Consider the following 15,539-nt stretch of genomic DNA (forward strand, 5'->3'; position numbering starts at 1 on the left):
CTCCTCTAAGTGTTGTACAGGTAATGCTAAATAACACCCAAGTTGTTATCAGTGTAGAACAAATATGGGGCTGAAAAGTTCTGGTAGGAGAGGCACAAAAATCACTACAGAAATCCACTGTAAAGAGGCAAGACTTTTCCAGTGTGGGACATATGGCTGGATAAATATCTGGAGAGCAACAGCATTCTGAGGAAGCGTAAGAAAGCAGTCCCCTGAAGTGTCATCATCAGTTTTGCAGAAAAATGAAGAATTAAACTGTTTAACATCAATTTTTGTATTCAAATGGCTTCTGTTTTCCAAACAGAAAGCTGAAAAATTAACAAATTTCTATAACTGAGACAAAATCAAATCTTGATTTTAACAAGAATTAACTTTGTTGAATTTTTTGAAAAGATAGTTTGAAGTAGAAACATTTCCTGAAATGGTCTAAATAGAGCACTTATCAAATCCTCAACTATATTTGGAAGTTGCTAAGAGACAGCAGTTGTGATTACAAAAATTATTTTGAAAATGCAACATCTATATTGATCTTGCTGCACAGCTTGTCTACCCGAGATAACATCAAAGCTGCTACAAAGTAATTATTATCTAGTTAGTTGTTGGACTTCAGACCTGAATTGAGTGCTTGAAACCAGAATACTCTGGGAGAACTTCAGGGTTCAGTCATGCTTCTGTTTCCTTCTGTTTTCTTAAATTAACTAAAATTATTTGTTATCTTCAGGTGACTTGTGCAGTTTAAATCACTTGAGGAACTATTTAATGCAATCCTGTTTTCTTGGAGGACAACAAAATGGCACATAATTTCCTGAAAATTGTAACACTTAATGTAGTTTCAGTTGGAATCAGAAGTGGTACAAAAATTTCTAAGGTTCGATAATATTGCATGGAATCACAGAAAAAGCTGTAGATGTATTGACTTGTGAAATTCTTAAGCAGGATTTCTGTGGATGTTGTATCAGTTTCAGTCACTGCAGGCACAATTCACTGTGAAAGTAAAACTTTACTTAAGGAGTAAGAGCCAGAGTCAGTCTAAATGCAGATCACTTCCTCGTCATGGTCATCTAGTATAAGATCTTATTGCTGAGGAGTTTTCCTTTGAAACATCTTCACTCTTATTGATCTTGGCGACAAATCAAAATAAGCAAGCAGGTCTGTTTCTGCTGAATAACTTTACAGAATACCAAAGAGCAGAATATCTGCAAGCAGGTCTATCTCATAAGTGCCCTTTCCCGAATCCATAATTTCCTTTTGTTTTTAGAAACAAAACCTCGTTTCTCTGAGTTTCCTGGAATGATTGGATCTGATCTGTACCTTCATGTTTGAATTCAACAAATAGAATACCTTCTTTTTCATAAACAATAAGAGAAAAGGGTGATCAGTTTGCATTTTGGTTTTTTCCTTGTGAAAGGACAGACAAGTTTCCTTATCTCCCTTGTTTCTGTTTCTTATTTAAAAAAAAAAAAAAAAAGAGAGATTACAAATGGTTTACTACTTTTAAGGTAATTCTGAATTGAATTATTTGAGAATAAGTTCAGCTCTGTGTCCTGTGAATTTCCTGATAATCTTCAGAAATTGAGACCTTCAGTTCACTGTCATACGTCATAACTATCTCCAATTTTTCATGATTGTCCTTTCTTCTTGCTATCAGGTCTCAATTTTTCAAAAATACAAGTTTCTGATTGTCTTAGTAAGATAGAGCATATTTCATTATCCAGCTGTTTAATTTTAAACACCTCTCCTTCATTACTGCAGTTATGTTGCTTTGCGTATAATAGGAGTACCTGTTATGGGACAGAGACTTTTAGTACCTCACTATGAGGAACGGCAGATTCCAGTGCTTTATGCTGATGCTTTATGTTGCATATGTTGCAAGTACAGCTCTCCTGACACAGAAGGGGAGAGTTGTTTTCAAATGATACTGCTTCTAAGCTTATTTTTGAAAGTATAAATGCATCACTCCTTTCTGTAATGATAAGCCATTTTGTAGATGGATTATAACAATGATTGTGTCTTGAAGGCAAGTCATGATGTGTTCCTCTGAAATACAAAAATAAGATGGCTTCTGAGAGGTGTAATTAAACACAGATGTACCATCATGAATTTGGCAACTATACTAACACTGTATCAGCTAGGAAAAGAGGAAAATGGCCAATGGGATGTTGATGGGACAAACGATAGGGACAGCTGGTAGTTCTGATCTCGGGGGAAGAAAAAGAACCCTTCTTTAGCACTCCATACAAATTAATAGTAGTAGGGCTATTCTGTAGCTGAGAACTTCTTGTTGAACCTGAAAATGACATTTTATTTGTCCTAATCCCTGGCCATGAAAACAACTTTTGAAGAAAAGGACCTGCCTTGATCTTGCTGGTAATCTGCGAGCAGTGTGTGTGGAGGGTGTATTTGATAAGTTGAGAGAGTCTTTGGACTGGTAGAGTGTAGATACATTCATGTTATGAGCAGAAGTTGCTTTGTCTCGTGTTCACGCTGAGAATAATATACCTTTAGAGAAACACTGAAACATATGTAAACTGAAACATTTGTCTTTGAAGCCAAAGCCACATACGTGCCTCTGACCATTGCAATGTCTTTTCAGCACATCCATATACTGTTTTTATTTCCTTTTTATTTGCCACATTAGCTCTTACCATGTTGTAACAACCCTTTGAAAAAGCAGAAACAAAAAATCATTAGTTGTTGTCTCTGTGTCGTTCTTATTAGTTAAATTCCGTGAAGCATGCAACTATTTCTAGATTAATCAAATAAATTGGAATAGCTTAGCACCTCTTTGCACCCTACCTGTGCATCAGCAAAACAGGGCATGTCTCCTATGCTGCTATGGCTTCTGCTGGGAGTACTAATCATTCTCTGAATATACCCAGTAGAAAATAGGCCCTGAGCAAGTGCTGTTAGTTTTTAGTACTTTAACCTTAAAAGTTTCAGATTACTGTTAACAATGATTGCTAAAGTAGACATTTATTAATCTACCTTCCTAGTGTGAAAGTGGTGAAATCACAATTTTGCCAATTTTTTTCACAGCACTCTACCACCAGCCCCTAGCCCAGGAGCTATTCCTTTCTAAGCCTTCTGTATTAGTTTTAAAACTAATGAGTGTTGCTGCACTAACAAGGAGCTCTTTCTAGAAGTGTTTTCTGCACTTAAGTGACTGTTACTGAAGGGCTTTTTTAATTGTCTGTAACTGTGTTTCATGTGCAGTTGCCAGTTTAATAATATTGTAACTTGTGGGCATAGTATAATTAGTCTCTGCAAGGGAAAAAGGACCTTTTCTGGAGGGGAAAAGGGAGGTATTTAATAAATACAATCTGCAAAGCCAAAGTCCTGCTTCTCCCAATTTGAAATGGTTCTTTTGTAGTTTCTGTTATGGAGCATTGAGGTGTATGAAGATTTTTAAAGCCTGCCAAAAGTTATATTCAAAACTGTCTTGCAATGTGTATCTTTAGACTGTAAGTTTGTTAATATAGCTCTAAACAATTAATTGTGCATGTATTTAAACAGTGTATTAATTTAAATTGGAAGGCTTCAACATCTTCCCCCCACCCCAATCTTCTTTCTCTTCACTGTTCCTACTGGATTCCTTGAAATTTTGTATTTTGATATGTGGTCTTAATTTTGGAAGTAAGCTTGCCATCTCAACTAAATTAATAGAAACTTGTGTAAAGAATAACATTAGCAGATATATGGATAAATGACTCAACACAGCATTTGTGAGAAGAGATCGAGTTGCTTGACAAAGATGCATTTATTGTCTTTTTAGATTTTCAGAAGACATTTTTCAGACTTATTTCTAGCCTCTCACAAGGATCTGTTACTGCTGAGGTCACACTCTCAAATTTAACTAATTTAATTTCACAGTACTGAAAAATCGAATGACCAGAGTGAAGTTTGACAGCGCAAATAAGTTACTTGGGGTAGCTTCACCAAAGGCAAACTGCAAGCAGTTCCACAAACCCAGGATTCCCCAACAGATGATAACTGCACTTAGAAATAGCAAATGAATACTAACATTCCTAATTTTAACTGGCACTTAGTGAAATGGGAGATATAATTCTAAGTTAATACATGGAAGTGGAACACTTGAACTCATAGTAAGTGGTAAAGGTTGAAAACTTTCCAGAACAATATATGGAAGTCCATAAAAAGTGGCATAGATGGGATGAAAAAGGATTTATTTTTCCTTGTGGGGAATGATATCTTTTGTAAGGGGTGGAAATACCAAATCACTGGGAGGCATGCTCAAACAAAAGAAGGTAGTTCATAACAAAATGTGGCTGAGCTGCATGGGTGCCAGAAGTTTGGTAGATGCCAAAAGCTTCCACAGAAAACAGAGAGATTAGCTATGAAGGAAAAATTAATCAAGCTCTATCAAATACAAAGATATTAGAGCTGGCTCTAAAATGCGGAGATGTATAAAATACTAGAGATTAGAAGAGTGTTCTAGAAATAGCACAGTATTGTTTCATGTTATACATGGAAAGATAGATCTGTCGAAAATTGAACTTATTGTTTCTTTTCCCACTCTTACCAGCTGGTAATAGGCACTGAAATATGAAATGTTATTGTTGCTGAGGGTTTGCCAGTACTTGAGTAAGAGTTTCATGTTTTGGCATAGCACACTTTAATAATTAATCACTCTTGACACTTTAAATTGCTAATGATATTGGATAGGAACCTTTTCAATGAACTTTAAAGAAAGGAAAACACTGTTTTAAGATCTGAGTCAGCTTTTGAAACAATGCTCCAAGAAACCTACAACTCAAAACAAAATGTTACTTTAGTCAAACCTATATGTATTCTTGAATATGTTGAGAATAATATAGTTCAGACTTGGTAATGTACAATGTATATGCACATAGAGCTGAAAAAGAATTGGATGCGGGCTTGATTTTTTTAATTTGCAAGTTTAATGTTACAAAGTATCTCATCCTACTATGTTAAGAAAATCAAAAGTGTTATTACTGGCCAAATTAAGAAAAACGTTGTGACAGCTAATTTCTGGGGTTTGGGCAGGAATTTTGTGTCTGAAATGGCAGACCAGAAAGAGATTGTATAGTATACATCTGTTTTGACTGAGCTTCTCCAACTTAGAATAACTGGAAGGTGACAAAAAAGTTTACCTTGCTGGCTGAAAATAGCGAAGAGTATAAGAACAGGATGGGGCTGAGTGTAATTCAAGTACAGCTATGTATAAAAATTTCTTTTCCACAGAAATACAAAATAGTCCTAAAGAGCAATTCTTCTGACAATAATAGAGGAAACTTCTTGGAACATTTTCACTTTATATGAATGGTTAGCTGTTATTTTTTGTATTTGTTTGTATTTCTGTCACATTAAAAAATTACAAATATTAATGTCCTATATTAATTTTCATACTTCATATCAGAAACACAGAAAGGTAACTGTTTTTTGGAAGAAAAATCAGCATTCTACTTGTCTTTTCTATCTGTCTTCTACAGTCATGCAAGAATAAAAACTCCTAGCTTATGATGCTTGTTGGAAGGTGAACTATTGTAGGTCAGGGACCTGATGTGTAGCATGACCTCAGGCCACTTCATAGTTCATCTTTCCTTATCTTCCATTTTTGTCATGTGTTTTGCCACAGTTTCCTTCCATTCAAAATATGACACAGTCAGCAAAAGAAAAACAGTAGAACTTGAGAAGAGTAAGGGGCCTGGCTTCCATCCGCTTACAGACAGTGCATTAGAACATGTCTGAAACTTTCCTCCATGTCATGTTCTGTATGATATCCTTGCAGATCACAAATCTTCATCTATTTCAAACATATATATATATATGCATCTGTTTCATGCATATATATACGTGTGTGTGTGTATATATATAGATGTATATGTATCTCAAAATTTATTAACTGAAGAGGAATGTGCATCTTCTGGAGAACCAATCTTGGTATAAAAGAGATAGGAGGAAAATTGTAAACAACCTATTAAGTGTAACAGTATGCATTGATTCTGACATGATGGCAGTATTCTGTTTCGGACTCTTCTGGCCAAAATATAAACCATGTCCAAAAGCCTAGGCTAGACAAAACTTATTTTTGTCACACTCTCTCCAAAGTTGTTGGCCATAAGCCAGCTGTGGTTCTTAAACCATATGGCCACATAAGCTCAGACACAGAGCTGTGCTAATAAGGTTGTCATTCACATCCACAGCAGTTCTCTCTGCAATGTCACCCTGGAAACTCATAAAAAGTTATTCATCCTCTGATAATTTTTTTATTCTGCTATTCCTGCCCACCCCTGAGATGCTACTCAATTTGCTAATATAATCTCTTTTTTTTATTTGCATGCACACACCTTTGCATTGTTAGATATTAAAAAGCATGCTATTTAAATTGGCCAACTCCGCATTACTAGAGGAGATCTAGACTGCTCAGTGCTTCGTATTGCACTATTCTAAAATGCTGAGTGATAAGGCATCTTGGTTAATAGTCCACAAATCTTGTTAGCAATACGTTCTTTTTATTTTCTTCCAGATCATTGCTTAAGACTTTAAGTGTTAAACTGGAAAAGAATCTCTGTAGATGTTTCTAGATAGTCCACTGGAAGTTTCATTTTGATTGATTTTTTTATTTTTTTGCATTGTCTTTGGTTAACTAGGTTGTAGACTAGTTTATGTGTTCTCTATTAATCACACACATGGAGTAAATGATACTGTTAGTAAAGAGGAGAGAGCACAGCAAAGGTTTAACAAAAGTAAAATGGAGCATATCTGAGTTCTTGGTCTGGAGGTTTTGGTAGAGACTAAAAATGTTTCGCTTTGGTACACTTGTACATCCGGTTATCTCTTTTATCATCTAAATTACTCACTTTGAGCTTATGTTTTATGAGTTTCAAGTTTGTTTTCTCTACCTTGAGTATACTTTTTTTTGGTATTATCTGTAAGACATCTGTATTTACCTGAGGTGTATGAATTTGCTCCGGGTCTTGTTTGTGATATCTTCTTCCTGCCTAGGGCAACTATGAAACTCTACCATGGTGACTGCAACTTTGCTGGCACTTTCTGGAATGCAGTGCTCACCATTTGTCAAATTTATAGCCAGTACTGTAGATGTATAGCAAAACAGTCTTCCTGTCCAAATATTCAGTGTCATGTGAGTGTGTACTGTAATTGCCTAGCAACAAACTTTGCCTCTTGTCGACTGCCATGTAATTCCTTGGGAATGTTGTACAGGAACTAATAAGAATGATAACTATATTTAATAATTTATGTGCTGTGCTTTGAGAAGCATCACTTGTATAGGCTTGTGACGTATTTGATCTTATCGTATAATAAGAAATGTTCATTTAACTTCTTTGCATTCCTTCCCCCCTACCCGTTTGTCTGACTGGTTGTTAATGAACTGTTCAGCATCACAATTTCCATAATACTCTTATGTTTAGATTATGCTGTTGGCTGACTCAGTGTAAACTGCAAATATTCACAAGTCATAATTCTGGCCTCTAAACCGACACTTTAAAAATTCATTCTGTGTTCTTTTGTCTTTTATCAAGAATTTTGAAGTACAGCTGTTTGAGACAAACTTGACTAATTGTCACATTAATTGGTTTTTTTCTGTTTTCTGGAGCTTTCAGAATAACAGCAAAAGTTATTTTAAATAAAGATCTACTTGACATTCTAGCATTATCTGTTTGCCTGCCTGCAAGGAGAGGTCTGTGCTCTAGGCAGGCTATATAGGCCAGATTCAGGGGGGAAAAAAAAATCATAGTAAGGGGTGACTCCAAGGATGATTTCTCAATAAGGTTTCTCCTTATTTTCTCCTTCTTTTTTTCTGACTTAGTAGTGAGTTGCAGCTCAAGTACTAATCCTCAAAATTGAAAGCTCAACTGTTTAGTGGTGGTGTTAGCTGTATTACAAGAGGATTAACACAACGAATGTCATTGCACGGTGCACCTATCGCAATCCACTCAAGCAAATCAGGTTACAGATGATTTTTCCGTAAGTAGAGCTCAGATGTAAAAGTTCACTAGGAGCTGCTTTTGTTGTGGAGCAGATGTCCTCCAGCAGTTTTTCACAGTCACTCTCACTTTCTCATGAACTCAGGAAAAATAAAAGTTGCTTAGCCAAGTTTAAAGGAATACTTTTCCTTTAATATGAGAGAAGGGCAGCCAAGCTCTAGCTGAGCTCTGGGAAGATATGATGTTGTTCTTACCAAAGTATGCTGCAGTTTTATTAGTGGAATATCTGGAGGAAAACATACAGATTAATTCCTTCAAAGTAGGAAAGTGATATTCCAAAAAGGGTGGTATAAGCAGCTGCTAAAATACAGAAAGCATCTGATTCTGTTAAATGTAGCAAGTAACTGTCACAATAATCTTAAGTATTATTTTGTTTAGTATGGTAGAAATGGAAAATTATTTTCTACCTGGAAGCTTAAGTTAAGAAAGTGATGTCAGTCCTGCTATATGGACTCTCCAATCACCTCGCTGTTTCATGTGGAAGCAGAAACTCATGATGGCAGTAAACACAAGAATTGACTGAAATAGTAGATTACTTTCTTAAATATGAAAAATTATGATATTTGATAAGTTTATAAAATTAAGTTTACTTTTTCATCCAGTGTTTCAAGAGACAAGATGATAATCAAGTTCTTTAAAGTTAATTGTAGCTACTGACTTGTTATTCCCCCTGTACAATCAATGCCTGAATAAGTAGTCAGCTACTCACTTGATTCATTAGCCTTGCTGTGGAAGAGAGGAATTGGACCTAATTATTTTGTAATTCTGAATGTTTGCTTCTGTATCAGTCCTCTCTAAAGTATATCATAACAATGGCTTCCATTCATAATGAAAACTGCAGGAGCCAAATTCATAAATATAAATTTTAGTAGAGTGGTTGAAATTGAATTTTTGACACTGTTGAGTAAATAGGAACTGAAACTCTGCTTAGACAAAAGTGGTGATTTGAAATGGTCATCATAAATTTGAAGGAACTAGTGGGAAAGTAGTTTGAGTGTATTTTCTCCCCCACCCTCCACATTAACCTTTCACTACAAGATCATGAACATTTAATCCATCCCAGAGCAAACATACTGATGATGTTTCATCTTGGAGTGTTAGGTGAAGGCTAGCTCTTGGCCATCTCCATAACAGAGACAGAAGGATGCCACTGAAAACCAGTGTCTTTCAGTCTCTCCTCAGCTGAGAAATCCATCTGTGCAAGTTTGCCCTTTGCCTCCCCCAGTTCTATATTGTGCAGATTACATGGTGGTGCACAGTATCAGAAAAATTGTTTTTCAGAGAGGATACTTCTTAAAGGGCTTTCTTAACTGAAATGTGATCATTACTTACCAGCTTCTTAAAGTTTTATGTATATTACTGAGAAGAAAAACAAAAAATGTAACTGATTTTTTTTCACTCCAAACTGGAAAATCAGTAATTTCTCCATTATTGAGATTTATTAAGTTATTTTATTAATTTTACTTTACATTGAACTGTTCCATCAGTGTTTAAAAATGTAAAATTTTGGCTGAAAATGAAGTGCATCAGAACCGCTCTTTCAAACTTCATTAGTGGAAGAAAAATATTATGATTTTGTCTTGTGGCATGAGAATCAAAGCTAAAGCTGTGAATTACTAGTTACCACTTGAATGCTTATACATCCAATTTTTATTTGGATTAATTAAGCTTGGATTTTGAAATTGTAATGAATTTAAATTAATTAGATCTAACTGAAAAGTCTTCTGTTGGAAAGTAAATAAATCACGGCTCTTCGTGTATTTCAGGTAACATACAAGGAGCAACAATAGTGGATGCCCTTGATACACTATACATCATGGAAATGAAAGAGGAATTCAAGGAAGCCAAGGAGTGGGTTGAAAAAAACTTGGATTTCAATGTGGTAAGTAGTGTTCTGATGAACATTTAATGCTCTGTTTAGTCTCCAGGGACCAATTGATGACTGGGTTCTAATATGAAAAGCGTGATGCAAGGCTACAGAATTTAGATCATTGATAGACAAAGCAAGGCAAAAAGCTGGAACATAAGTAAGAAACTTACTGTTCTGCTTGTATACTCTTTTTCAATCTAAGAGATTTAGGTAGATGGCAGGCAGCAAGCTGGACTGAAGGAAGGAAAAAGGAAATAGAGTATTTACCATTGTAAAGTAAACAACAGCCTTTTCAGCTTTTTTGGATAGAAGAATCCAGACACTTCAAGCATCAATTTCTTTGTTATGTAAACACTGTTCATTTTCACTTTGTGAAATCTTCCACAAATGTGACTTGTGTTTAGAGAAAGCTACACGCCATACATACTACTTAGATTCCTTTGTCTAGTCCAGTGAAGTTGAATCCCATGAGTTAGGCTGAACTATTGGCACAACTGAGCTGCTTTAGTCTTATGAAGCACCAGGTCTTCATAACTGCAAGTACAAATCACTCTATTAACTGGCAAATATGCAGCTGAGAGCAAAGTTCATTATTGAAGCTTTTATTCTAGAAAGGCCCTGAAGAACAGGCAAGAACCTCTGAAAAACATCAATTAAACTGAGAAGTCCTGGGTTTGGTCTTTTTTTCTTTTTTTTTCTTTTGTGGGCCAGAGGACTTATTGTAGTTGCTGGGTATAGAGAGCTGATAGAGTACCTCTGTTGATCAGTGTAATAAAGTAAGAAAGCGTTGTAGGCACAGTGCACAGAGCACTTAAAAGCTCTTGTAGTTGATGTGTGTAATGTTAGAAACACTTTCTGAAAACAAAGTACTCTTTCTAATAGGTAATGCAAAAGCCAGGATTAATTAGCTTCTCTTACATGCTTCAGAATTAATTATCATTTTAAGGAGTTAATAAGAGTGGATATTACATCGTTTATATAAGCAGTAATTTAATGTGCATTTATATTTACATGTGTAATGTAAATACAGGATAGTAAACAGTGCTTCTGAGTAGTGTCAGAAGCCTAAATGACATGCTAACTTTATTTTGTGCATAAATTTTTTTTTTCTAAAAGAATTTATATAATACTAAATTCCTGCCTTATTAGCTTGGCATTATTAAGATCTAAGAACAAAACAACATAGAAAATAGCAAACTCCATTTTAAAGGATGAGCTGAGCTCTACTTGGAGAAATATCGTAGTTTTGTAGAGTGATTTATGTTATTACCACAAAAATCTTTGTGGGTACATAAATCTTGCTATATGTCATACTGGAACCTTATGGATGGTATTGCCTACAATTTCAGGTCCTCTTGTTAATGCATTTATTTTTTCTCAGTAATGTTTTTAAGCTATGAAGTCTTTCAAAATGTCTGAAATCCTGTATTGCATTAGTTGATCAATGCAGCAATCAAGCAGATTTACCAAAGCTGCTTCATAGATAATACTGATATGCATCAGTAACAGTATCTTGTTCCTGATATTCTTGTAAATAGCTGTCTTGAGTTTGACACCTCAGAAAATTATTCTCATAATGCTTCATAATCATATAGGATTGAATTTTACATTGGCATCAACAGTGAGTAGATTAATTTTCCCAAACTGGAAAAAGGAAATGAAAACAAATAACTGCAACACCAACTTCAATAAAGGTTGTGCATTTGTTTAGTGGCTGGATTGTCAGAAGCTACTCAACTTTCACTCTTATTTAGTTTTTAAGTATAAGTTCTAGTTTTAAATGCTGTTTTGTATTTGTATCTTACTGTTTAAAGAACAGGAGGGCCTTTTGTGTTTAAGCATTTATCCTGTATCAGGTGTTGCTCAGCATTTTCTGCATTAACGTTTTGTACACTCTTACATGCTCCTGTTTTAGAAACCTTTGTTTCATGAAAGTGATTTGTTTTTAAAAACTGACACACTAACATATCCTTAATGGTTATTTCTTGTGAATAGTATAAACTTGTATTTAATGTTTCTGGTTGTTTCCTGGGCAGTGACTGCTTAATCAGGTTTTGGGGAGGCATATTTGGGCTTTATTTACATAAATAGGATTAGTTTTTCTCTCCATTTATTCTTAGAACTATGTATTTTACATGTTAAATTGTTCTTTACAAAAATAGCTGTGACTGTAGTCTGTAGCAGAATCTTTTCTCTGTGTTCCACGTCAGTGCAGCTGGATAGAGGAAACTGTTTCAAACTCTATAGGATACTCATTGTACATGTTGAATTATTTGGCCAGCACTCAGATTCTCATCACTTGATCATAAAAGTTTCCTAATGTCACTTTGTAAAGTAGGCATTAGTTTATCCACATGAAAGCATTTATAGAATAAAGATGACTTAATGGGAAATGTCATCATCTCTTTATGTGTTAGATTTCAGTCCCGCAATTCAATGAATTGAATGTCAGGGTTACTCTTATTTACCTTTCTGAAAATAGGTTTTGATCCTGAAGGAAAATTCTAGAAAAGTAAATGACACCTTTCTCAGCAAACTTGTGCATTTTAGTAAGCTTGTGAGTGGATGTGTTTGGAAGCTTCCCCTTTTGGAGTATAAATGCTTAGGCTATTTTGGTTATAGCTATAGCTGGTAACCCTGTGATTTTATAACTGAGATATCCACGTTGCAATGCTTGGAGCTGTTTTTCTATTCATACTGCTGAAATTTTTTGTATTTGACACCTTGCTGAGTTTTCAGCCAAACTGAGCCGTTCCTTCAGGCATTAAGTTACATTTTCTGATTCTGTCAATGTTTTAAGAGATTTAAACATACCTTTGGAAAAAGTTGGCCTTTACAGTGGCTAAATCCATGCTCTTGTACCATGGATGTGTGCTCTGTTTTCTGTTAAAGCACTTCATCTCCCTGGGGGATTTATCTTTGCTCTTCTAATTAATATAACTAAGGATTTGTTCTGACCTCCCCATGCATGCTGCTGCTCACATGTCCTTTTGCAGTGCTTGCACACAGCCCAAGGCTGCACTGGGCTGGGTTGTATATCAACATATTAGAACGGAGGAAAAAGGAGCCAGTCTTTCATGGGATCTCTAGGGAGCTTGGCTGTTTCCTAGCTACAGCTACACACTGCTACGTGCTTCTCTGCCTTTACTTTTTATCATTTGCTTCAGAATCTGCACACACACACAGAGCATTCATAGCTTTCTGAAAGAGTTTTTGTACCACCACCGAACTTGTGCTTCACACTGGGGAGGAAAAAGCTATCAGTCTCTGCAACACAAGGGCTGAACCTCACTGAATCCAAACTTGGGAATAGAGATAGGAAGAGGGATCTTAATGAGGCAAATGAAGAGTTCTGGTGTCAGGAGGAAGTGGCGCAGGAGCTGAGCCACATGGCACAGCAGTGAAGGGTTGGGAGCTGTTAAGTATTGGAATTGATGACGTGTCACTTCTACACCCAGATACACCACAGCGTCATTAGGATGAGCGACTAAATCATCTGTCCCCCTCTTCTTCAGCCCTCTTAAACTCCTTCCCTGCAAAACAGCACTCTTGCCCATACTTCATACTAGAAGCAGTCCTTGACCTACATGGTGTCCTAAAGCATATCTGGACATTGGCTGGAACAACACAGGCCCAAACCAGATCAGAAGGTGCTAACAATCAAATGGTACATGGGACAGGGCTTGACCTGCTGATCAACTGTGTGATGTAAATGTAGCCAAACAGGATCAGAATGAGAACAAGGTATGGAGCAGAAAGCCATGCACTTATTGGGATAAGAAGAAAATAGGAAAAGTATGAAGAGCATTTCATTATTTCCTCTTGAAGAAAGATGCTAATGAATTGAGGAACTGCATATAGAGAAGGGAATGAATAAAAAGGTGGAGATACCTTCAGTATTGTGTCCTGCCAAAGCTCTTAAGGAAAGCTGTTTACAGGGGTCAGTCACCGTATCTGATTTTATAAGCCACTTTAAAGCTTGAAGGCTAACTTAACAGTTCTGATTTTCATCTTTGTGCTTAGCTCTGAAAATATGAGTATCTACTAAGGAAGTTTTGTCAGCAGCTTCATGCAACGTGAAAGTTTTGTGAGTGATATGTCTACTATTTTGGGAGCTGGAAAAAGAACTGCAAAAAAAAATAGAAACTTCAAGTTATGGCTTTTTCTCTACTGTCATATATAGGTCAACATACTCCTTTTCCAAGATGCAGAATAGCAAATATTATTTGCGTCTAGTTATTAATGCTTCCAGCATTTATCATTGGCTCACATCTATCTATGGTGTGGCAGTCTTTTAGAACCCAGTTTACATATATCAAACTTCATTTACAAATCAAAGTCATGCTACTTTCAAACTGTAGGTATTATGGTTGACTTGTAATTATACTTAGCAGTCCACAACTTAATGTTCTTACTTGAAAGCAGTTGGTTTTTTGGTGCTTTATTCTTGGTGGGTTTTTCTCTTCAAGTGAGAAAATCAGAATGTTCCTTAATACAACAATTTGGAACAGAATGGCTTTCCTATTAAAAAAAAATAAACATCGTGTGAGAAGTGTGAGTAAATGAACTTCAGCTACATGTATGTCTATGAGGGTCTATGGGGTATCTTAAGAAAGCCAGCAGTTGAATATAGTTGTTTAGTTTTTGGGACTATTTGATTACTAGTTTGCAGCATAACTTGCTAGTACACTAAGTTATAGACTTCAGTGTGATTTGATTTTGCTTTGCTTCTGTGTAAGAACTTACTTTGATGGGCTAAAAGGAGATCCTGCAACTTTATTACTAAATGCAGCTCTTTTGCTGCTAGATTTCATTAATGCCTTCAGTAGCACTTTATTTTTATGCCTGTTGAAAGTCTTGCAGTTTGGCATACAGGGACTTGAGCAAGGTTAAATACCATGTTATGCAATAACCAGGCTTTGACACTTGCAATAAAAAGGTTGCTAAAATTGTTTCCCATGTCTTTAGGAACTGAATATTTTAGCAAGCTGCCAGTAAATTTCATTTGTGGAATATGAATGAAACTTTTTTCCCCACAATTGCAAGTAATTAAAATCTTGTTTAATTACAGTAGCTGAAAGTGAGCTATTGTAGTACTCTCTATGGCTCTATGATACTTCCTGGACTACTTGAAAAATCTAAGATTTGTTGCTGTTCCTAACCTTTGTGCTTCACCAGGGGAATACTGTTATTTAATAGTAATAATAATTACAAGTTCATCTCATTTCACAGGAAATGTGGGTCCTTTGTGTCCACTTTTTAGTCTAGAATTATATACATTATTCAGCATTGCTCAGTGTAGGGCCTCTGGTGTTCTCTTGCACAGGTTGTTAAACTGCAGGATATGGGCTGCTTGCCATGGTACAGTATGGGGTGTGTGCTTGGGGGGAGTCACAGTATTCCTTGTGTGCAGGAGCAGTAGGTGGAAATGCAGATGAGGTGACTGAAGTTCTATGCAGTCTTGGTAGTACAAGAACAGGAGAACTGAAGGAAAGAAAGTTTTGGAAAGAATCTGTGCAATAAATAAGACCGAAACAAATTATTTGGTAAGACTTGTGATGTTATTTTCTATTATCTTTATGAAAACTAAGAGAGTAAGCTCTTTATCAAATATAAATTAAGGTGGTCTGATTATTGGGAATATAGTCATCTGTGTAAAGAGCAGACAATATTTTCTC

At 35.8% G+C, this 15,539-nt stretch overlaps 1 protein-coding gene across 1 annotated transcript in view; it reads left to right on the forward strand.

The window, feature by feature from the left end:
• MAN1A1 (mannosidase alpha class 1A member 1) overlaps window positions 1–15,539 on the forward strand; it is a 145,613-nt gene that overhangs the window by 37,436 nt on the left and 92,638 nt on the right. Inside the window, 1 exon segment of the mRNA XM_032682664.1 lies at window positions 9,758–9,873. Coding sequence (XP_032538555.1) covers window positions 9,758–9,873 — 116 coding nt within the window.

Source organism: Chiroxiphia lanceolata, chromosome 3, assembly GCF_009829145.1.
Source record: "Chiroxiphia lanceolata isolate bChiLan1 chromosome 3, bChiLan1.pri, whole genome shotgun sequence".
NCBI lineage: Eukaryota > Metazoa > Chordata > Aves > Passeriformes > Pipridae > Chiroxiphia > Chiroxiphia lanceolata.